The 25,433-nt window shown below is 40.3% G+C and overlaps 1 protein-coding gene across 1 annotated transcript in view; it reads right to left on the minus strand.

Moving 5' to 3' along the window:
• The window catches only part of Gk (glycerol kinase), a 76,238-nt gene that overhangs the window by 46,539 nt on the left and 4,266 nt on the right, over positions 1 to 25,433 (minus strand). The window contains exons 3-5 of the mRNA XM_032890222.1: positions 9,115 to 9,188; positions 8,272 to 8,378; positions 792 to 869 (exon numbers count right to left, since the gene is read on the minus strand). Of these exons, the coding sequence (XP_032746113.1) occupies positions 792 to 869; positions 8,272 to 8,378; positions 9,115 to 9,188 (259 nt within the window). The remainder of the gene's footprint in view (positions 1 to 791; positions 870 to 8,271; positions 8,379 to 9,114; positions 9,189 to 25,433) is intronic.

Genomic DNA, 25,433 nt, shown 5'->3' on the forward strand with positions numbered 1-25,433 from the left:
GGTTGGCTCCTACCTTGATGCAATCTTCCTGCCTCGGCACTGGAACTACAGGTCCGTGCTAGCATAGCTAGCAGGATTAGCCATTTGTTACAGACATCTTTTAAGGATTATGGATGTAGAACACAGTTTTCCTTTTGGGAAGCAGCATTATCATGTAGTACTCTGCAACTGCCATGCACTAAGGATGATGCTAGTATGTACCCAGGGACATTCACACCTAAGACCTGATACCTAAAGGTAAGACGTGAGATTTTTCACGGTTTATGTGCCCGATGGAACAGTTAAATCTGTAATAGAAGCTGCTAAAAGGGGGTTGGGGATTAGCTCAGTGGTAGAGAGCTTGCCTAGCAAGCGCAAGGCCCTGGGTTCGGTCCCCAGCTCCGGGGGAAAAAAAAAAAAGAAGCTGCTAAAAACTCTTGATAATTTATCTTTAAGAAGTTCAAATGTTTTAGATAAAAAGTAGATATACAAATAGTTTACAGATAATTTTGTGCACTTGCAATTTTTATTTCGCATGGTAGGAGGGAGAAAGATCTCTTTTCGATGTGGAGGGAGGATCAACAAAATCATCCCGACAATATCCACCTATTTATATTAATATGAAGAATCAGCAGAAAGAGCAAGCAAGAATGAGAGGAAATTCAATATATGAATAAATATGACAAGTCTACTGGCCATCTCATCAGATTTCTGGGAAACATGAACATATGGCTTTTCAGTTAGATTATCTTAGTGTTACTACCTTTGCAGATGAAACAAGGCCATGGGACCTCTCTGCATGAATGACTTACCCACAGCATTGTAGAGCGGCTCTCCAGTTAGCTTGTCCCAGACTACTGTGGTTTCCCTCTGGTTGCTGACACCAATAGCTTTAACAAGAGAGCAAAACAGAAAGAAGGAAAAAGTTAAACATGTAGACTATTACTCCAGAATAAAAAGAACATATAAACAATTTTTTTTAAACTTGCAGTTTTCTGAGATAGGCCCTCACTATATGTAGCCTAGAATTCCCTATGAGGTACAGACTGGCCTTAAATTAACCGAAACCCCCACAACCCCACCACCTCTGCCTCCAGCATGCTATGAGTAAAAGGCACATGCTCCCACACCCAGCCTTCCGTTTGGAATATTTTTTGGTGATATCTGGTTTATTTTCCTCAATCGCCCCTGGACAAAGTTAACATGCAATGTAAAGTTTTTAATTGTACAGAATCTTTCTATGTCACTACAAGCACACAATGACGATCCACATCATTGAGGAAAGGACCGCCCGATTGTCTTAAGGAATGCAAGGACTAAGAACTTTACAAGCTTACAATGAGCATTTGGTTACTCTGTGCTGAGCAGCAATAAACTCATTAATTTGTATAATTCTTATTATGTGAAATTCCCCTTCGAGAGTGTGTGTGTGTGTATGTGTGTGTGTGTGTGTGTGTGTGTGTGTGTGTGCGCGCGCGTGCATATCTGCATTTTTAGAAAATAACCACAGCCAGGCATGATAGTAAGAATGCATGCCTGTAATTACAATATTTGGGAGCTGAGTGAGAAAGGAAACCAGGAGTCAAGGTGTGTTGGGGCCTCAGAGAGAGTTCAAGCAGTTTCTCTAAAAACAAAACAAAAAGAAGAGGCTAGTAAGATTATGACTCAGCAGGTGAAGGTGCTTGCCACATAAGGCTGATGACGTGAGTTTGATCCTTGGAATCCACTCAGATGAAAAGAGAACTACAAAGACTCCACAAAGCTGTCCTCTGACCTGCACACAGATGCCATGACATATACAAAATGCCACCGCAAGACACACAACATATAGTCAGACCATGTCTTAAAAAAGAAAGGAAGGAAGGAAAAGAAGGAAGGAAGGAAGGAAGGAAGGAAGGAAGGAAGGAAGGAAGGGAAGGGAGGAGAGAGGAGAGAGGGAGGGGGGAGGGGAGAGGAGAGAGAGAGAGAGAGAGAGAGAGAGAGAGAGAGAGAGAGGGAGAGGGAGAGGGAGAGGGAGAGGGAGAGAGAGAGAGAGAGAGAGAGAGAGAGAGAGGGAGAGAGAGAGAGAGGCACACATGAGAGCCGAAGAGCAAAAGAAAGAGAGAGAGAGAGAGAGAGAGAGAGAGAGAGAGAGAGAGAGAGAGAGAGAAAGAAAGAGAGAGAGAGAGAGAGAGAGGGAGAGGGAGGGAGAGGAAGGAAGGAAGGAAGGAAGGAAGAGAGAGAGAGAGAGAGAGAGAAAGAAAGAGAGAAAGAGAGAAAGAAAGAAAGAAAGAAAGAAAGAGAGAGAGAAAGAAAGAAAGAAATCTTAAGGAGATATTCAGAAGCACTTAGGCTCACCAAAGCCAAATAGCTGATGTTTAAATCCAATCTTGAGAGCCCTTGTTTTGTCTTCTTAGAATTTTATTTCGTCTAAAGTGAGGAGACTAAGGTCCCCCCTAACAATAAGTCACTATACATTAAAGCAGATTTGTGGGAGAAATAAGTATGGGGTAAACATCCCTCAGGCTGTTCCCACCGTCACCATTGAGTTCTGAACAGAGTGACAGTTGCAGACAATGAGGCTGAACTGAGAAGGATAAGGGAATTCCCTGGAATCTCAGAGGGTACAACAGCAGGAACCTAGCAAGGGTGTCAACAGTGGAATATTATGAAAGTGATTCTTGTCTCAAAATGGAAACTTCACAATGTGGAACCACAGTGAATTCACAGCTAAATGTCCATTTCCTTCCTGTTCATTTCCCTGTAAGTCAGCTGGCTGCCCTTTTTAGTCACAATCCAAGTCACATTTCTGTCATCCTGCTGTTTTTATTGGGCCCTCTGACTCATTGAGAATCTAATCTAGACTGATTTCCATCTGATTCTTGATCTAAGATTCCTCCCTGACCACTCCCTCTTTCTCCTGTTATCTTAAATCTATTTCTTCATGCCAAGTGAAACTAAACTGCCTTCCTTGCAGACAATCAAAGTCCAGAAAATTGCTTTTCAGAATTCTTTTTAGCCACAGAAATTTTTATTACTGCACACAGGACGCATACAATGCCACTGAGATTTCACAGTGTTCCGACCTCTTGTTTTACCCTAAAGTCCTATTTTTTATTACTTTTATTTACATACATTTGGGGGGGGATGCTTGTATGTGAAAGTTAAAGAACAACTTGCAGAAATCAGGTCTCACCTCCTACCATGTAGGGCCTGGGGGTTGAACTCAAGTTGTAAGAGTAAACAGCAGGCACCTTTACCCACTGAGCCATCTTACCTGTCCAAATCATTAATTGCTACTGCTTTTTATTCTTTCTTTTACAGAAACCCACATTCAGGTTTATTCTCCGCCATAGTTCACTTGCACCATTCAGATGCATATGGATGTCACATGCACGAGATACAAATTTCTTGCCCTCATGGGAATATATTTAGGGATATAATCATTCCTATAAATAAAACCCAATGTGTTGGTCTTATATTGATTGGGTTCAGATTTTACCTAATATTTTTAGGGACTCTTTTTTCTTCACTGACTATTCATTAACAAAATTAAACTATTTAAAATCTAATAACCAAAGCCTAGCATGGTGGGTCATGAGTATAGTCCCAGCATATTTTAGAGGCTAGATAGGAGGTTGGTCATGGGTTTGAGGTTAATCTCAGTACATAGAAAGTTCCAGAGCAGTCTGGACTATACAGCCAGATCTTACCTCCTATCTCAAAGACAAACAAACACACCAAGAAATTCATATTCATAAGTGAACAAAAATCCATAGCAATTAAGAAAATACACTTAGAAAAAGATTTTGCAAATATTTAAAGTCTCAGGAATGCTTACTAGGTCATATTGTGGATGATGTGAATCCTTTCTAAATAAATGGCTGAGAATATGGCTCGGTGCTTATGTGTGGGCCTGTTTAGAATCCCCAGCACTGAAGTAAGTAAATAATGCTCTCTTTGTATCATCACAACACATTTTGGAATAAAAACTGTAAATACACAGAGAAAAATAATAAAGATAGCCTTTACAAAGAAAGCCTTCGTGCTACTAGAAGCACTATGGGAAGATGTATTAAGCCCTTTCACACTGAACATGGCGATATCCCTATAATGCCAGCAGTTACTGAGGCAGGGGGACTCATAGAGACTGACCCACCAACCACAGAGCATGTAGGAACTTGACCCTAGGCCCCTACACATGTGAAACAGAGGTGTAACTTTGTCTTCATGTGGGTTCCCCAACAATTGGAGGGGTGGCCTTCTCTGAGAAAAAGGGAAAGGGTTAATGGTGGGGGCAGACTGGGAGGAGAGGAGGGAGGGGGCTGTGATTGGAATGTAAAGTGAATAAATAATTATTAGAAAAAGAAGCTGAGGCAGAAGAATGGAGTTTGTAAGTTCAAAGACAGCTGGTCATTGTCAAAAAACAAAAAAACAGAAAACAATTTTCAGCCTTTAGTTTTTTACGGTGAGGTTTCTGAATAAGGGTCTCGATTCAGTAGACTACTCTGAACTTGAACTTAGCAGCAATCCTCTTGCCTAAGTCTCCCAAGTGCTGAGAACATAAACATACGTGCCCACACCCAACTTTGAAGTGAATACTTTTTGACAGATGAAGACAACTAGAAGGAATCAGTAATTTGTGAAAGGTATAACTAGATATGACGAATGCTTAATGATCACCAAGTGAACAACAACATGGTCTTACTCTCGGCTGACAGTGTTGATTTGCTTGTTGGATAGGAACTAGAAAGTCCATGTTTTGTGAGATTATTATCAGTGTGGCCTAGGGAATAACAGTTCAAGAGTTGAGTGGTATTTAATGCCCTCCACTAATCAACAGCCACATATCCAAAGTCCTTTACCAGCTAAAGGAAGTTGGTGTAGGTGACTGTTGATCCTTTACAGCTTTTACAGTTTTGTTACCTAGAATTCTACGTAGGAAAGCAAAAGCTTGTCCCATTCTGATGCCAATTCAGTAAATTATCAGGGGAAAGCAATAGTATGACTGGCCTGGTATGGCAGATATTATGAAATGTGTTCATCCTTGGCTACAGGCTGTTGCTTGCAGAAGGAATCATATATGTTGGAATGACTTTATATTGGACAAATGGGTGTATCGAAAAAGATAGTTGATAGAATCTCAGCTCTTGGGAGGAAGAGGAAGGTGAGTCTCTTTGTGCCCAAGGCTAGTCTGGTCTACACAGAGAGATCCAAGACGGCATGTGGGTAAGGAGGAAGAGGAGAAGAAAAAGAGAGATACATGTTTAAGTCTTACAGGTCAATTACTGGAAGGGCAAGACAAATCCCTTGGTGAAAAACTGTATCATCTTCACACACAACACACAACCCAGAAAGACTGGCATACCAAAGGTTCAAAGGGCCGTCATATTGTGTCCTTAACTTATCTGTCAGGATGGTAGAACAATGTCAATGCCAAGACCAGTTACTCTGGACTCTACATTAAACATCTGAGCTGCTGGTTTTATGCATCTGAGGCAATGACTCTTGACAACCGAGCACTACTGAGTATGTGTTAATTGTTTATACTGTTTCAGACTTCCAGAATATCCCCAAGAAAGGAGAGCAACCATTTTGATGTACAGCTCACATAAATTTTGTGATTGCACTTCTAATTAGATGTAAGAATAGCCAGGTGTTGTGGTGCATACCTTTAATCCCAGCAGAGACAGGCAGAAACAGAACTATCCTCAAGCACCATGTCTGTCTCTGTGTGCCATGCTTCCTGCTATGATGATAATGGACTGAAACTCTGAACCTATAAAGCCAGCCCAAATTAAATGTTTTCCTTATAGGAGTTGCTGTGGTCGTGGTGTCTCTTCACACCATAGAAACCCTATCTAAACCAGACCTTGTCTAAAAACTAAAACTAACATAAAAATCAATAGTAACAACAAAACAATCAAATAAAAAAGTCAATTAGGAAAAAGTCTTCGGAGTATGGTAAGTCTTAGACCCAACATGATATCAATCAAAATAATCAAAACATGTGTGTGCACACGCGCACACACACATACACACACACACACACACACAGACACACACTCACACAAACACAGACACAGACACACACACACACAGACACACACACACACACACACACACACACACACACACACGGATGGTGGTACCTGCTATGGATAGTTAAATTACCTAAGCATATAAGTAAATAAATAATTTAAATCTTTTTTAAAAAGTGGGAAAAGTGGTACATGCCTGTAATCCCAGTTCTTAGGAAACAGGGCCAGGAGAATCACAGCAAATTTCAAGCCAGAAAGATCTATTTAGTGACTCCTTGTTTAAAAAGAAATCTCAAACACACAAAACACAACAACATAATATAAGCTATAAGAGACAGGGACAGCAATGATCACACGGAGTTTGCACACTAGACAATGTTCTAGCAGCCTTGGATAGCTAAGTAACTTTGTCTCCTATATAAGTAATAAAAACCAGACAGAGGTATTCTGCCAAAAACTCATAATTCATAGGGAGATTTGCAACAAACTCATACTTTCAGGAAATGACTTCATAGAAATTCTATATGTAAAGTATTTGGAATTCATATACTATCCCTCCAAACTATTCCTCCCTCTAGTGCTTCTCCTCTAAATAAAAGCTGTCTGCCCATTCTGTCTGCTCAGTAGCAACACACATCCAGACACAACAAAAGAAAACAGAAACTACAAGAAGCTGAAGCATCACCTTTGACCCAGTTCTTTGACTTGTCCTCCTCACTACTCACTACTTTCTCTATCCTTATAGCCAACCAATCAACAAGTATTGGTCTGTTCTCCTTGCTTCCATGTCACCACTTGTCAGTCAAGACACCATACCCTCTCAACAGTGTGACCGAAGTCTTTACACTGGTCTCCCTGTGTCTAATGTTAGGCCAGCAGAATCTGCTTTCTACACACCAGGTACGGAGCTGTCTCTAAACTGTGACTTATATTGTCCCTTCTGATACTAAAACTAACACTCAAACTCCTAAATATGGCTGACAAGTCTCCCCTGATTTCTCCAATCTCGGTGCTATGAAACTCCTAACCTATCCACTCTGTCCACTCAACTTTTTTTACTGTTCATAAAACCTTGTGGTCTTCTTCGTGACCCTAGACTGTGTCAGTTTATATTCCCACCTTGGGATCTTTGCATGGGATGTTTACTTTATGTTGTCAGAGAATAAATTTAATTAGTTATAAGATTAAAATTCAATAATTAAGAAGACAAAGTCAAATGCCACTAAATATTATAAAAATAAATAGGGAAAGAGTACATGAAGCCAAATAAAGAAAAGTAAAATAAAGTAGGAACGGAAACAATTATCCAACAATGGCAAAAGACATATGCAAAATTAGAGAAATGTAAGAAAGAACATAAAAAAATAACAAGGTAAGTTAAGACAGCAGGGAAGTGAAATTCCATCAGAAATTGTAAGCATAAAAAGGAGAACCAAAAATCTCTTCAATTGTGATGTTTCAATGTCGCTCAAATGCCATCTGAGCTCTAGTAGCTCCTTCCCAGGCAACACATTTGAATGCATTATCTATTCTACTGAACTGGAACATTCTATGGCATTACTATAAAGAAATTCAAGGGAAACGTAAACAAAGAGTGGCTAAAACCCAATTTAAATTTCTAATATATAAAAAGGATATCCACTGACTAAGTTTTATTTTTTTAATATTTTAAAATTTACATTTTTATCTTATTACTTTCTTAAATTGATTTTTCTCTTACATATGAGTGAAGTTTCCCTGCTCTACTCTCCTTCCAGTCTCTCCCCCACATTTTCCCCCTGGATCCACTCTTCCTCCTTTCCCTTCAGAAAGGGCAGGACTCCCGGGGATATCAACCAAACATGGCAGCATGGCTGTTTATTTGTTCTTCAAATATTTTTCTCCAAACAGTCACATGACTGACCCCGAAAGTCTGTTGAAGTCTCAGAAAAAAAAAATCACCTCCTCAGAGAAGAAAACCCTCTTATGGCCACCTACTGTGTCTAAGCCATGTAGGCACACCCCATCATGCCCCTCATTTTTTTATTTCCAATATGGCATTTGTTAGTATGTAAGTATGTATAGCCTTCTTTTATTGTTCCCCATATTTATCAGAATAAAAGTGTTGGGGTGAACAGGGACTGAATCTTGTTTATTGTTTTGCCCACATAGTCTCACCAAAAAATAAATAAATAAATAAATAAATAAGGACTCAATTATAAGCTGAAAGAATAAATTTATGAGTGGGATTGGCAGAGCTGGTCTATATCAAGAAAATACTCGATGAAAATACCTTTGATGTTGGAAATATCAATATTGAGCTGTCCAAGTTTCTCACATGTTTTCTCTATACATTCATAAACAGACTGCAGGATTTCCTTCGGGTCTTGTTCTACCCATCTTTGAAACAAAAGGATAAATGTGTTAGTTTCCAAGAATTAAATACAAACCTAACATGTTTCCATACATATATTAACTTACTAGGTGTGCCTACAACATAAGTAAGAAAATTAGGACAATCAAAGCATATCTGTATTCTACATTCTATAGGAATGAAAAAATCGATTTCCCATACATTTTTCTTATTCTTCAGTTACAATAATCCATCCTTCTAAGGATGGTCATTAACCAGGCATGGTGGCTCACACTACAAATCCCTGCACTTGAGAGGTTAAGGCAGGATGACTGCCTTAGGCTGCTCTGTAGATTGACACTATCTTGGTTCTGAATGCCAAGAGTAAAACAGAACAAACTCCTAAAAAGTAATCATTTTAGCACTGCTAGTAACAAGGACACAGAAAGAAATCACTTCAGACTTAATGCAGAGTTTCTGATAGTTAATATTTCTTTGTTGTATTAGTTATATGTGTGTATATGTGTGTGTTTGTGTGTTTGTGTGTGTGTGTTACATTACTTATACTTTGCTTTCTGTCAATGAATCCCTAAGCTACCCATTGTTCAGCTATTTCTGCTGAATTACTTACTACATGACAACTTCATTTCTTGACCAATCACATTCTCTCAGGTTTTCTCTAGAAGGTGACTAGTTAAATTTACTATACCAATCCACATCATACATGGCATGAAATAACCAATAAATGTGATATATATTTACATATTAAATTAAGAAACATACCCTTCTCTTGGGAATTCCTGTTTTATTTCTACTTGATGATGACTAAGAAGTTCAGCTGTTTTTGAATTGAAAACCTGAAAAACACATCAGTATAAAATTGCAAGTTGATATCAAATCTGTTTGAAGTTCCTGAGTAAATAAGATTCTTATTAATATATAGAAAAGATTGAACCAGATGGAATGATGACCAATGGTGTTTGGCTTATTCTTCAGACAGAATCACAAAATATTACAATGTGGGTGGCTGTAGATATGATTCAGTGGTTAAGAGCACTTGCTATTCTCCCAAAGGACCGAAGTTTAATTTCCAGCAGCCACCAGCAGCCACTTCAGTTGACTTACAACCTCCAAACATATGCAGACACACAGAGGGGATGGGAGGGAGGGAGGGAGCGAGAGAGAGCATACATACATACAAAAAATGTATTTAAAAATTGCAATATTACACCAGAAATAACTTCTCATAACCAGGATTGGTGGTGACTCACATCTGAGGGTGTAGTGCTCAGGAGGCTTGGGCAGAAGAATCCAGACTTTGAGGCTAACCTGAGTGACATCCTGTTCATAAAACTTGTAGACAATTTCTCAACAAAAGTAATAAAAATGGGAGATGGCTCTGCTGATTAGAGCACTGGCTGTTCTTCCAGAGGATCCTGCGTTCCATTTGCAGCACCTACAACCCTGTGTTATTCCAGTTCCAGATTGGACACCTCTAGCCTCCATGGATGGCATGCATGTGCTGCACAGATATACATATGGGCAAAACATCCACACACATAAAATAAAAATAGATCTTTTTTAAACAATATAAATGAAAGGATTTCTCATAGATGGAAACCTGGTCAGGGACCTATGGCTGGGAACCCTTATAGTCTCAGAAGGCAACCAACTACTACTGTTTTTGCTAAATGGACATGTTATTAAACTGCCTTCTAAATATCCTTCCAAGACTCAGGAAACATCAAAGAAGAGAGGATGAAGACGATACAAGGGCTGGAGGATGATTACCTATGGCACAAAATGTCTTCTGGACATGACATGGTTGTCCTCATAAACTCACTGCAGCTGTGCTTCCCTGTATAGAACCTACACAAGATTCGGTCTGTCAGCATTTCATCATAGATAGAGAGGTTCATGGGGCATCACCCTCCCTGACTCACTTTTGGCAGTGCCACTCTAATTAAAGTCAGTAGGTTACAGATACAATAAAAGGCAAAGTACAAGGAGGTCTTCTTGGGTAGAAGAGAGAAGGCAATGGGGTAAAGACAACTAAATACACTGTCCTGACGATTGACTGTGTTAAAGACTAAATGAGAACGCATATTTAAGAGAATTTCTCCTGAGAAAAAGAGATTTAAGAAAGCATTGTTTAAAATGAGGAGATTCCTGACAGGAGTGGTGGTATACACTTGTAACTTCAGCATTCTGGAGACTGAAGCACCATTCTGGAGACTGAAGATGATCTGAAACCAGCCTGAGCTACATAGCAAGGCTAAGAAAAAAAAAGCTCTTTACCTCTAAAGAAACCAAAATTGTTCATTACAAAATGGAAATTAATACAAACAATAGCATGGACTTCCTTGAGAATAGAAAACCAATAATAAGAAAATTGATATATCTTCATTCATCTTGGATGAGAAGAAAGGAAGGTGCTCATGCAAGATGCTTTGCAGGGAGATGCAATGACACCTCTATTGAGCTCTTAGAAAAGGAAAATAGAGCTCTATGAGCAGGGAGAAAACTAACTGGAGGCCCCACACCTAGGCACTCTCTCAGGTGTCTGCATCATAAACTGCAGACCCTTGATAAAAACCATCAAAGTTATATATAATCCACACAATTTCAATGAAATAAAGCAACACATTTTTAAAAATTTAGCAACACTCTTTGTTAGACCTCGTTTTTATCAGTTTATCAATTTTTTATGGTTTCAGAAGAATGCATAACTTAACTAAAATTTACTCTCCAATTCACTGTGATTACAGCATAAAAGTCACTTCTAATCAGTTCCTAAAGTAGTGCTATGCCTCAGATTCCTGTGGGAGAAAATATACCTGCTCAGTGCAGACTGAAAAAAGCCAACAGTAAAATGAGAACACTCACTGACCCGTTGTCATAACGTCACCCATTTTTCTGGAGAAGTGATAAACATAAAGCAAGAAGGCAAATTCTAAAGTTCTTTGAGGAGATAAAATAACTTATAAATCAAAGGTTAACTCAACACCATAAAAAAACCTGACAGAACTCAATGACATATCGTATGATTTACAACTCAGTACTAAAGATATGTGCCTAGGATGTAGGTTCAGATAGCAGCAATTTATTGACACATCCCCAGGACACAGAATGCAACCTTGCACCTTTGTTGAAGATCTGAAAAATCATATGTTCTATTACAAGTACTTGCTTGAAGACAAATTATCAGATAAGAAAAATAGCCAAGGTAGGTATGATTGGCTTACATATTTAATCTAATAAACTGGGAGGCAGACGCAGGAGACTTGCTTGATTTTAGCTATCTACATATTGAGTTACAGTCAGCCACGGGAACATGGTAAATAAACAAACATGCCAAACAGACAAAAAAGAAGGAAGAGATGGATAGCATGTGATGGTAGAGTGCTAGCGAGGTATAGTCCTAGAGGAAGAATACTTACCAAGCATATGCTACAAGCCTTGGGTTTGAAACCCAGAACTTCATAAAATTAAGTGTAGGGATATATATCTATAAAGCTACAATTCCAGCACTTAGGAGTTATTGGCAAGAAGATCAAGATTTTAAGGCTAAGCTGGGCTACTTGAGACCCTGTCTGAATAAATAGTCAAGCATAATGACACGTTCTTCTCATTCCAGCACTTGGGAGGCAGAAGCAGGCAAACCTCTTTTGGAATCAACCTGGTCTACATAGCAAATACCAAACATAGCAAGGGATAGCTAGTGAGATGTTGTTTCAAAGTAAATAACAAACAAACAAACAAACAGACAAACAGAAAGTGCAGGAGCTAGTTATGGGGACTCATACCTGTAATTCCAGAACTGGGGAGGTATATACAGGACTCCTCCCAAAATTGAAGCTACCCTCAGTTGTATGTTAGGTTCCAGGCCAGTCTAGGCTACAGTGTGGGAATCTTTCTAGAGGTTAGAGGAAACTGGAATGATAGCTCATCTTTCTAAAAAAAAAATAGTAGGGAGAATGGCTGGAGAGATGAGAAGGTGTGTGTTTGATGTGCAAATATGAGAACCTCAGTTAGACTCACCAGCACTCACATTCAAAACGAAGCTTGAGTTTATGTGCCTGTAACCCCAGCATTGGGTAATGAAGACAAGGCTGTCCCCTTGAAGCTCACTTGACAGTCAGCCAAGACCAAATGGCAAGCTATCAGGGACTTTATCTTAAAGGAATAAGCTAGAAATCAACAGGGCAAAATACATATTTTATGTACATGTGCATACATGGACATATACACCATACACTCACATGTGTCCAATGTAGCCACCATATACATTCAAAAAGAAATGAAGATACCCCTTTCAAAGCCCAGCATGGTTATATTGGTTGTTATGGTTAATTTTTTCCAAGTTGACTTCGGAAGACTTTTTACCAAGTCTGCCTCCAGTAATACCATCACTTGAAAGGATGAGCAAGATTGTGAGTCTGAGGTCAACCTAGGCTCCAGGAGACCCTGTCTCAGAAGAACAACCAAAACCAAAGCACAACAAGGTTGCAGGAATAAGAAGACGTGCTAGAGAACCCATGGCCCAGCATTTTCAAACAGTGCTTATTGCTTCTCTAGGACTTTTCAGGAGCTGGGAAGGAGAGACAAAAACCTCCAGATGGTCCTGTGGACTAAGTTTACATTCTGACTTCAGCTTCAAGCTTCAAGTTCTTTTAAAAATAAGGTTAACAATATAGTTTTAAGAACTAGAACCCATGGCTCTAATATAGTATACTTATATGTACCAGGTGAGAGCCAGGAGATTAGACAGTACTGACAAATGGCACAATGCCAATTCAGTGTGTGCTGTTCGTTTTCTGTCAACATGACACAAGCTAGAGTCATCAGGGTGGACGGAGCCTCAGTTGAGAAACTGCCTCCATAAGATCAGGCTGTAGGTGAAAAGCCTGCAGGGTATGTTCTTACAGAGAAGTCCCAGTCCACTGTAGAGGGCATTCCCCTGTGCTGGTGGTCCCAGGTTCCATACGAAAGTAGGCTAAGCAAGCCAAGATGAGCAAGACAGTAAGCAGTATCACTCCATGGCCTATGTATCAGTCCCTGCCTCCAGCTTCCTGCCCTGCTTGAGTTCCTGTTCTGACTTCGTCCAACAGCAATATGGAAGTGTAAGCTGAACAAAATCTTCCCTCCCCAAGTTGCTTTGGTCAGTTGTTTAATCACAGCAAACACAGTGCTTTCCTACTTTAACATCATACTACCAAAATTATTACTTTAATTACCTATTCCATAGTACTGATGCAGAGAAATCTTTCCACAATACAACTGCTAGGGATAGGAAGAGCAAAAGACACATTGTATGCAGACATGTGGGAGTCAGATAAGGGCTCCCGGAAGAGGTAAGTTCTAAACTGGTTGAACAGAAATGGATAATGTGAAAGCAGGAAGTACATGTGTGCAGGGTGTATAGGTGGGCGAGAGTACACAATGAACTCTACTGCTATGATGGCTGCAGAACGTGACAAGGCTGGGCCAGGAAAGCCACAGTACTGTACCTATCTTAATAAGTCTGACATGGAGTTCCATCGAGAGAGCAGCAATAGTTGAGACTGAGACTAGTAAGAAGGAAAGAGGAAGCATTCAGCGAGCACATGACATGTGGCAGGTTAGCATGTGGAGACAGTGTTACAAGACAAAGAAGAGGGCAGGCAGAGCACAGGAAAAATGCAGATATGGAGGATCATATCTGTAATCCTAGCACTTGGGAGCCTAGAGCACGATTCTTGCAAATTTGAGTTCAGCCTGAGTTACATACTGAGTTCCAGACGGCCTGAAACCACAAGTCTCTGTCTCAATAAATGAATAAATTGCAAGTTTCAGTGTAGACAACGTTCCTTTGAGGTGCTGCTCTGTCTCAGAGTAAAGATGCTCACAGGCAGTTATTTCTATTTCCGCCATCTAAAGAAATATCTATTCTCAGAAGTTCACACGGGCCAGAGAAACGGACAAGAGCTTCATGTTGGGCATAATTCAGAGGCAAACCCCCCCCCCAAAAAAAACAAACAAACAATAAAAAAACAGGGCCTGGAGGCACACAACACTTGGGGAGGTTATAACATAATAGTAAAACATTTGCTTGGGTCCAGATTTAGATTCTCAGTATCAAAATAATAACGGATGAGGCTACAGAGATGGCTTAATGGTTAAGAACACTGCTGCTCTTCCAGAGGACCCAAGTTTTGTGTCCAACACTCATCTGGTAGCTCACAAGCCCAACTCCAGTTCTAGAAGATCTGATGTGCTCCTCCAGTCCCCTTGGACACCACATACATGCAGGCCATATACCCATACAAAAAATTAAAGTAAAAGAGAGCAAGAAAAAGGTTAATATACAGGTTAATATATGGGCTGGAGATACAGTATTGGTGATAGAATGTTTGCTAAGCATGCACAAAGCCCTGAGATTGATGCTCCACACAATAAACCAGGAAAGACAGTACATACCTATAAACTCTGCGTGCAGGCAATAAAGTCAGGAGAATCAGAACTCATGGTTATCATCAACTCATGGTTAGCCTGAACTACGAGTTCTCATGTACATAAAAATAAAAATTAAAGTAGGAGGGACTTCAGCATGTTGTAGATATAGTATATATCCAGTTGCTGTTTCCAGTACTAGAATTATTCCTCTCTCCTCCTTCTACCTTTTTACTCTGATTACTGCATTACCCAGAAAGGATAGGAGCAGAATTAGATGTCACAAGATCTGAGCGGGGCATTGTGGAATCCTAACACTTAGGAGGTAAGAGGCAGGAAGATCTGGAGTTCAAAGCCAGCCTTGGCTATGTAGCAAATTCAAAGGTTTGGGCTAAGTGAAATTCTGCCTCAAAATAGACAAACACATAAATCAAAAAGAAAAAAGTTAAAATGTCACCAGATCTCTATTTCACCTCTACAACTAAATTACTATTCAATTTCAGAGATAGTATGGACTGCAGAATCAGTTATTTAAATTTTAAATTTACATATTTTAAAAATGTTACTTTAAAAGTTTTACAATAATATGCTGAAACATTATGATGTATACATTCCCTAACTTGTGAAAGTGTCGTAGAAAGAGGACATGCTCACTTTCCTGAGTGTCCTGTAGGGTTTGCCTCTGTCATCCTGTTACAAATTTAGTCACACCATAAACATGCATATTCCTTTTCCTACCCACACAAACCTTCCAACAGCCTACTCTTTTATGGTACACTAAAATTTACTATGTGATAAGACATTATTCAGGAACGTAGGCTGGGTATGGTGGCACATGACTATAATCCCACTATTTGGGTTTAGAGGCAGGAACATAGCAGCTCAAGGTCATCCTCAGCTACATGGCCAGTTTAAGGCCAGCCTGTACCACATTAGATCCTATGTCAAAGATCAAAAACAAAATTGGAGAAAGAAAATCATTTTACACAAACTTGGATGTCCAAAAATAAAAATACTAGCCACAAATGCGTTACATTGCAAAACTGACCTGAAAAGGGTTAATGGTCTAATGCTACAGAAGATAGCATGGAAATTATATTGTTTCTTTTTTAAAAGATTAATTTATTCATTTTATGTACTTAAGTTTTAAGTACATTTTAAGTACACTGTGGCTAGCTGTCTTCAGACACCCCAGAAGAGATTTACATTACATTACAATCATCACAGATGGTTGTGAGCCACCACGTAGTTGCTGGGAATTGAACTCTGGAACTCTGGAAGAGCAGTCAGTGCTCTTAACAGCTGAGCCATCTCTCAATGCATCATTTTTAAAAATGATCTATTTATTTTATGTACATGAGTACTGTCACTGCCTTCAGACACACCAGAAGAGGGCATCAGATCCTATTACAGATGGTTGTGAGCCACCGTGTGGTTGCTGGGAAATGAACTCAGGAAGTCTGTAAGAACAGTTAATGCTCTTAACCGCTGAGATATCTCTCCAGCCTCCCCCCCCCCCTTTTTTTTTACTTAAACAAGATCTTGCTGCATAGCCCAAGCTTGGCTCCAATTTGCAATCCTTTTGCCTTGTGTAATGGCTATTCCTGGTTGTCAAGTTAACTATATCTGGAATGAATTACAATCCAGAATTGGAAGGTTCACCTGTGAGTTGGATCTTGAGGCACAGTGGTTATGAACCACCAGAGACTAAGGCAAGGTGATCTCGGAGTTCAAGGTCATCTGGGACAAAGCAGGTCCCAGATCCAGCATGTTTGTTCACATGTTAATCTGGGCCACACCTTCTGCTGGAGACCTGCATATGGACATTGGAAGAAAGAAGTTCTCTTCTTTGCCTGCTTACCTTGTGGGATTGAGCAACTGCTACATCCTTGGACTTCTATTCACAGCTGCTTCTGACCATTGTTGGAGAGTTGGATTACAGACTAAGTCATCAACAAATTCCCTTACTATATATAGAGACTACCCATAAGTTCTTTGACTCTAGAGAACCCTGACTAATGCACAAGTTGGCACCAGGAGTGGTTCTAGAGGAGCAGAAGTATAAGGATGAATCTTTTAAGAATCTGGAATTGGTTTAATAATTCATCAGCACCTTCAACTACTGAAACCTCTCCAGATACTCTCTCTCCTGGGAGTTTGGAGAATATTGAAGGCCATTGGTGGTAACTATATTTCAAACTTAAAGAAGCTAATGCCTTGGATTATCTCAATCCATCAATTGTAACTGATGAAGAATCAGGTGACCCAGTGTACAATACTTTCTATAAGTTGGGAGAAAATTCGGAAAATGACTTTGCTGGCTTGTTGTTCTTAATATCTCTGGAAAAATGGATGAGGTAAAAGAATGAGCTATATGATAAAATTGAACAGCTCCAGATGAAAATAATCAATCTAAAGGTTTCTAAATGTGCCCTTAAAGAAAATCTTCTCTCCAGCAGCCAGAGCTTGAGTTGCAGAAAAATCAAACTGAAGCCCTCATTATAAGGTTGGCTGAGTTACAGTGAAAATTCAAGTCTCAGCCTCAGAGAGTGTCACTGTTAAAGGGCATTAATTGACAAAGAATGGGATCCTATAACTTGGGATGGGGATGTATATATAGGAGGACCCTGTTGAAGCTGAGAATTTTGAATGTTCAGATTCTCAAGGGTTTATTTACCCCACTTGAGGAAGTTGTACCCTCAGTCCCACCCCTTGAAATAATGCCTTTTTCACATGAGGAAATTAATCCCTCAGAGTCTGATGAACCAGCAGTGACTTTCCCTGAAGAAAATGCTGGATAATACTAATGTTCCTCAAGGCCCACCAATAGTTTCTTCTAGACCTATAACTAGACTCAAGGCAAAGCAGGCCCCTAGAGTGGACATAGAAAATGTAGTCCATGAGGAAATGTGCTACACTAAGGAGCTTAATGAGTTTGCTCATTCAAGCAGAAGTCTGGGGAATGTGTGTGGGAATGGATTTTAAGGATGTGGGATAACGGGGGAAGGAACATGAAACTAGATCAGGCTTAATTTATTGACATGGGCACTCTAGGTGGAGAGTCTAGGTTCAATATGGAAGCTCGCACAGTTAAGATCAAAAAGGTGTCAGAGGTTTGTTTGCATGGTTGGCGGAACCATTTATCAAATGATGGCCTACTGTGAGGGAGTCGGAGATGCCTGATATCCCTTGGCTTAGTGTTGACGAAGGGATTTTAAGGCTCAGGGAAATTGCAGTACTAGAGTGGATAACCTACTATTGTGTGGATAACCTATTGTGTAAAACCTACTCCTCCACAATGGGAAGGCCCAGAAGATATGCCCTTCACAGATCCTATAAGATATAAACTGGTAAGATGGGCAGCAGTACATTTGAAGAGTTTTGTTCTTGCCCTTTTACTTGTACTAGACCTTAGGGTTAGAGATGCTGTTGTTCTTAATTAGATGAATTAGATGCAACGGGTTTAATTGGGCCCCAAGGTAACAAGGGCAAAGTGGCAGCATTGAATAGCCAGAGACAAAGTGACCGTAGTTATTATAATGAGCAGCGTAGACAAAATGCTTATAATGACATAGCCCAAATAGCAGCACAGGAGAGGTGAAATTTATGATGGTATGACTAGTTCAGACCTTTGGAACTGGCTAATCAGTCATGGTGCTTCCAGGTATGAAATAGATAGGCAGTCTACTGCATATCTGTTTGATCTCTATAAGCAAAAATTCTCAAACAAATGAAAGAAATGCTACATTGGATGATGGCAAAAGACAATCTCGGTCAGTGAATCAGTTTCCAGACTTGAGCCAGTTTGCAGACCCAAACCCCTTGAATGAAGGGATGGCCAGGTTTCCCTGAGGAAGGATCTTGATAAGACACCTAAAAGTTTTGCTGTTAGCCTTTCTTCAGTTCTTCCCCAGAGGGCCCTATAGCAGTAACTGTATACTGGGGGAAAGAAAATAATCAGACTTTCTGGGGTTTGGATACTGGTTCTGAATGACACTGATCCCAGGAGATCCCAAGAAACATTGTGGCCCTCCTGTTAAAGTAGGGGCTTATGAAGGACAGGTGATTAATGGAGCTTTAACTGGTGTCTGACTCACACAGTAGGTTCCTGAACACATCCTGTGATCATTTCCCCAGTTACAGAATGTATAATTGGGGTAGATATACTTAGAAATTGACAGAATTCTCTCACATTGGTTCCCTGACCTGTAGAGTAAAGGCTACTATTATGGTTGGAAAGGCTAAATGGAAGCCTTTAGAATTGCCTCTGCCAAAGAAAATAGTGAATCAAAAACAGTATTGTATTCGTGAAGGAATTGCAGAAACTACTGCCATCGTCAAGGACTTGAAGGATGCAGGGGTGGTGGTTTCCACCACATCTCCCTTTAACTCTCCTATTGGGCCAGTGCAGAAAACAGATGGATCATGGAGAATGACAGTTGAATATCGAAAACTAAATCAGGTAGTAACTCCAATTGCAGCTGCTGTACCAGATGTAGTTTCATTACTTGAGCAAATTAACACACCTCCGGGTACCTGGTAGGCAGCTCTTGCCTTCTTCTTGGTACCTGTCCATAAGGACCACCAGAAGCAATTTGCTTTCAGTTGGCAAGGCCAGCAGTATACTTTATAGTTTTGCCTCAAGGATATATTAACTCTCCTGCCCTGTGTCATAACTTAGTAAAAGGGATCTTGATCATCTGTCTCTTCCACAAAATATCACATTGGTGCACAATATTGATGACATTGTGCTGATTGGACCAACTGAGCAGGAAGTAGCAACTATTTCAGACTCATTGGTAACACATATGTGTATCAGAGGATGGGGAAACAAATGCAAATTCTTAGAAGTCCAGTGGTGTGGGGCATGCGGAGACATTCCTTCTAAGGTGAAAGATATGTTATTGTACCTGGCCCCTCCCACCACCAAGAAAGAAGCACAACCTTTAGTGGGTCTATTTGGATTCTGAAGACAGTGCATTCCTCACCTGAGTGTGTTACTCAGGCCCATTTACCAAATGACTTGGAAAGCTGCTAGCTTTGTGTGGGGTCTGGAACAGAAGGCCCTACAACAGGTCCAGGCAGCTGTGCAGGCTGCTCTACCACTTGGACCTTGTGATCCAGCCGACGCAATGGTACTTGAGGTGTCGGTGGCAGAGAGAGATGCTGTTTGGAGCCTCTGGCAGACCCCTGTAGGTGAATCACAGAAGAGTCCTTTGGGATTTGGGGGCAAAGCTCTCCCATCATCTGCAGACAACTATTCTCCCTTTGAAAGACAGCTCTTGGCCTGCTGTTGGGCCTTAGTAGAAACTAAACATTTGACAATTGTACATCAAATTACTATGCACTTTGAGCTGTCCATCATGAGCTGGGTGTTATTGAACCCACCGAGTTATAAAGCAAAACATGCATAGAAGCAATTCATTATGAAAAAGAAGTAACATATACATGACCATGTTGAAGAGGTCCTGAGGGCACAAGCAAGTTACATGAAGAAGTTGCTCAAATGCCTATGATTTCTGCTCCTGTTACAATACCATTTGCTGCAAAGCATGTACCTATAGTCTCATAGGGTGTACCCTAAGATTGGCTGACTAAAGAAGAGAAGGCTAGGACCTGGTTTACTGACGACTCTGCACATTATTCAGGCACCACCCAGGAGTGGACAGCTGCAGATTACAACCTCTTTCTGGGACAACCCTGAAAGATACAGGTGGAGGAAACTTTTCCCAGTGGTCAGAACATCGGGCAGTACACATGGTTCTACAGTTTGTTTGGAAGAAGAAATAGCCAAAAGTACGATTATTCACTGACTCATGGGCTGTAGCCAATGGATTGGCTGGATGGTCAGGGACTTGGAAAGATCATGATTGGAAAACTGGTGAGAAAGACATCTGGGTAAGAAGTACGTGGACAGATCTCTCTAAATGGACAAAGGATGTAAAAATACTTGTGACCCATGTAAATGCTCACCAAAAAGTGACTTTAGCTGAGGAGGAATTCAATAATCAAGTGGATAAGATGACCCATTCTATAGACAGTCACCCTCTTTCCCCAGCCATCCCTGTCATTGCTCAATGGGCACATGAACAAGTAGCCATGGTGGCCAAGATGGAGGTTATACTTGGGTTCAACATCATGAGCTTCCACTCACCAAGGCTGACCTGGCTACAGCTGCTGCTGCTGAATGCCAGATCTGCCAACAGCAGAGCCCCCAGATATGGCACCATTCCTTTGGGTGACCAGTCAGCAACCTAGTGGCAGGTTGACTACATTTACCACTTCCTCTGTGGAAAGGACAATGTTTTGTTCTTACTGGAGTAGATCCTTATTCTGGTTCTGGATCTGCCTTTCCTGCACGTAATGCTTCTGCCAAAACCACCATTCGTGAACTTACAGAATGCCTTATCCATCATCATGGTATTCCACATAGCATCATTTCTGACCAAGGAACTTATCTCATAGCCAGAGAAGTGAGATGTGGGCCCATGATTATGGAATCCACTGGTCTTACCGTGTTCCCCATCATCCTGAAGCATCTGGTCTGATAGAAAGTTGGAATAGCCTTTTGAAGATTCAGTTACAGTGCCAATTAGGTGGTATCAGCATGGAGGGCTGGGGCAAAGTTCTTCAGAAGGCAGTATATGCTTTGAATCAGCATCTGATATATGGATCCCCCATAGCCAGGATCCATGGGCCCAGGAATCAAGGGGTGGAAAAGAGAATAGTTCCACTCACTATCACTCCTAGTGACCTTCTAGGAAAATTTCTGCTTCCTGTCCCCACAACTCTAAGTACTGCTGGCCTAGAAGTTTTGGTTCCAGACCTGAGCCACTGCTAGATCCTTGGACTTCCATTAACAGCTGCTTGTGACTATTGTTGGGGAGTTGGACTACAGACTGTAAGTCATCAGCAAATTCCCTTACTATATAGAGACTACCCATAAGTTCTGTGACTCTAGAGAACCCTGACTAATATATACCTTGGTATCATAAGATTACAGACATGCATTATCACAACATTTCCTAACAATGAAATTACAGGGACCAGTGAGAAGTGTCATTAGGTAGAGGCATTTGCTACCAAGCCAGAGGATCTGAGTTCAATTCCTGACATGTACATGATTGAAGAGTCAACTCTGGCAAATTGTCCTCTGACCTTCACACAACACACATATGCATACACAGAGATACAGCTTTACCAAGTAAAATGTAATTTTAAAACATTTTGAATTTTTGAATGAAATCAGGGCCTAGAGAAATGCCTCAATAGCTAAGAGCACTTGGTGACAAATCATGAGAACCAGAGTTGGAATCCTAGTATTCACATGGGATAACTTCAGTTCCAAGTGATCTGACACCCTCTTCTGGCCTCTATAGGACTCACACAGACACATATATACAGATACAAACATACAAAAGTAAATAAAAATCTTAAAAAAAAAAAAAAAACAGGGACTGGATAAATGGCCCCACTTGTTCTTCTAGAGGAACCAGATTCAAGTCCCAGTAACCACAGGAGATCTGATGCCCTCTTCTGGCCTCTGACTTCATCAGGTATCCATGTAGCACACAAACACAATGCAGGCAAAACATCCATACGTGTAAAATAAAATAATATTTTTAAAGGCAAAAGTTTTCTGGTATGATGGTTCAAGGGCAAAGGTGCTTGCTGCCAAGCCTGACAACCTGAGTTCAATTTTCAAGACCTACATGGTTAAATGACAGAATGAGCTCCAAGAAGTACAGGTTTTTTTTCAAGTACACACATAGAGACACACACAGTATATTTAATAAAATTTTTAATGAAATTGTAGGCTAGGTGTGGTGGTACACATCTGCAAGCCCAGCATGTTGGACGTGGAGACAGGTGGATCAGGAGTCATCCATGGCTATATACTGAATTTACTGAGTTTAAGGCTAGCCTTGCATAAGTTCATATGAAACAAGTTCGTAAAGGAAGGCATGTAGTTATATAGCTCCTATCTTGCATTACAAGGCCTGTGCTTAGTCCCTAGTACCACAAAATATTTTATTTCAAGACATGCTAACATCTAATAGCTACTGGCCAAATTTTACATTTCCCAAGTTTTTCATTCAGTCGACATATCTCAGCCCCACAATGTTCATGTTGACTCATGAACTTGCTCATATATAGTAAGTAACTATTGCATGCCTTTAGGGAAGATCAAAATTGAAAGCTCCTAAAAGCTGGGCATGGTGGTTCATTCCTGTAACCTCAGCACTTAAAAAGGTGAGGCAGGAAGATAAGTCATGTGCTTGAGGCTAGCCTAGATTACATTGTGAGTTCCAGGCAAGCCTGGGTTCCAATGGTAAGACTGTCTCAAAACAAACAACCCCCCCAAAAAAAAACCCAACCCATATGTGTTGAATAAGAAAGGGGAAAGAAAAGAGGAAGGAAGGAAGGAAGGAAAAGGGAAGAAAGAAAGAAAAGAAAAAAAGAAAGAAAGAAAGAAACAAAGAAAGAAAGAGAGAAAGAAAGAAAGGAAGGAAGGAAGGAAGGAAGGAAGGAAGGAAGGAAGGAAGAAAGAAAGAAAGAAAGAAAGAAAGAAAGGAAGAAAGAAAGGAAGAAAGAAAGAAAGAAAGAAAGATAGAGGGAAACCTGCCTATAAGCCTTTTGAGATCTCTAAGTATAATGAGACAACTGGGGCCAAGGCACTGTTTCTTGCCAAAGTAAGCATGGAACTACAATTCTTGTCATTCTTCATAAACACTGGCAGTTGGAACAAACGGATTACACAACCATTATCCACAATGACACACCTGAGCCCTACCCAGGACCCACTGAACCTGAGTCACAAAATGATCATAACCTGTAGGACTTACTCAAAGCAGTATTTATTCATATCTTGTGAAACCAATTAGTAAGAATATTTTTCTTGGTGGACAGTCATTCATGTATGGCTCTAATCCTATAATCAAAGGTGACACGTGACTTGTTGGGTCCTCCCTCAATTTCTCCTGTCTTCATCATTCTCCAAGCAGTAGTATAATCTGCCTCAGAGTATAAAAGACTTGGACTTGAATTCTTGTTCCACCAGTTATTAGGTGGCATGTGACCTTGGGCCCAATGCTCAAATCCTCAGTCACAATCTCATCACCCAGGTAAAGGCATGTCCCTGAACACTACACCCCATCAAATGACAGTAGAGTATATCCTTGACATATTGCAAGTCACAACATTCTCCAAAACTTTTTGTAAACATTTGACTTAATGGGAAAAAATTAAGTTACCGAAGTAAAGAAGGAAGTTGCTTTAGCTGAAACTTCTTTCTCGTAGAGGAATTGCCCCTCCTTAAAACCTGTTACACTAATTCTCTTTCCAAGAAGTCCCTACGCTGCAACCTGTGTAGCCATGTGCCAACACAGGTCCACTTTCCTATCAGACAAGTTGGGGATTTTCCTCTAGTACAAAACAGTTGCACCGGATCCCAAAACTTAGTTCTGAGACAAGTTGAGAAATAAACATGGGGGTGGAGGAAATGGCTCAGTGGGGAAATGTGTGTTCCACCAAACCGGATGATCTGAGTTCAATCAACCAGACCTATCAGGTGGAAAGAAAGAAGCAACTCTCAAGCCAGGTGGTGGTGGTTCACACCTTCAGTCCCAGCATTAGGAAGCAGAGAAGGTGGTGTGGTTTAGACAGAGTTCCGGGTCAGGGCTATAACTTTGTCTCGGAAAAAAAAAATTAACTAAAACGACAAAAGTGGCTCTCACAAGTTGTCCTCTGACTTCCACACAAGTGCCATAATGAGTGTGTGTGTGTGCACGCACACATATTAACATACAGTAAATAACTAGATAAAATGTAAGAAATAAATTTGAAAGAAAGAAACGTGATCAAAAGGAAAGGACTAGGGAGGTGTTTCAGTGGTTCGGAACACTTGTTCTTCTAGGGGGACCCATGTTCAAGTCCTAGTACCCATATGGTGGGTTACAACCATCTGTAACTCAGGTTCCCGGAGATCAGACAGACCCTTCTGGCTTCCTTGGGCATTGCATACATGTGGTACACATATAAGAATGCAAGCAAAATGCCCATACATGTAATGAAAACAGGGAATAAATTAGAGGGTCTACTACTAAAATCAAAGAGCACTTACTTAAGTATGTGTGAAGCTCACATTTGATCTTCAGCACCACAAAAAATAAAAATAAGTTCTACAGGAAGAGGAAAAGCTCTGAGTAAAGGGAAAACTAAGGAGAGCAGTTAAACTATTATTTATAGGTAGAATAAAATCATAAAAAACAGATAGGCAACATAGAGTAAGAGAAAGGAGTCACCTTAGATGAAAGAACAGAAATATTTTTTACTACTAATAGATTTTTTTACTAATAGAAAAGAGAAGAAAGCTTAATGAGGTCATTGGCCTCCAATAATTCAAATATGCAAATTAAAGGAAGACCAATTAGATTGTGTAAATATCTTTACCTTTGTGAGCTTCCTTCCTATAACAGTTCCTACACACTGCACCCTTTCCTGAGAAGGTAAGCAATGAATTTTGAGTCATCATTACAACGTGGAACAGTAACACAGGAACAACTCCTGGGAATCACCTTGTGATCGAAACACTTATTCAGCAAATCCACTATCTCTACTCCCCAGGGAGTGGTTTACAACCAAAGGAAACGCTACCTTGCTAAACCATT

This window comes from Rattus rattus, chromosome X, assembly GCF_011064425.1.
Source record: "Rattus rattus isolate New Zealand chromosome X, Rrattus_CSIRO_v1, whole genome shotgun sequence".
NCBI classification, from domain to species: Eukaryota; Metazoa; Chordata; class Mammalia; order Rodentia; family Muridae; genus Rattus; species Rattus rattus.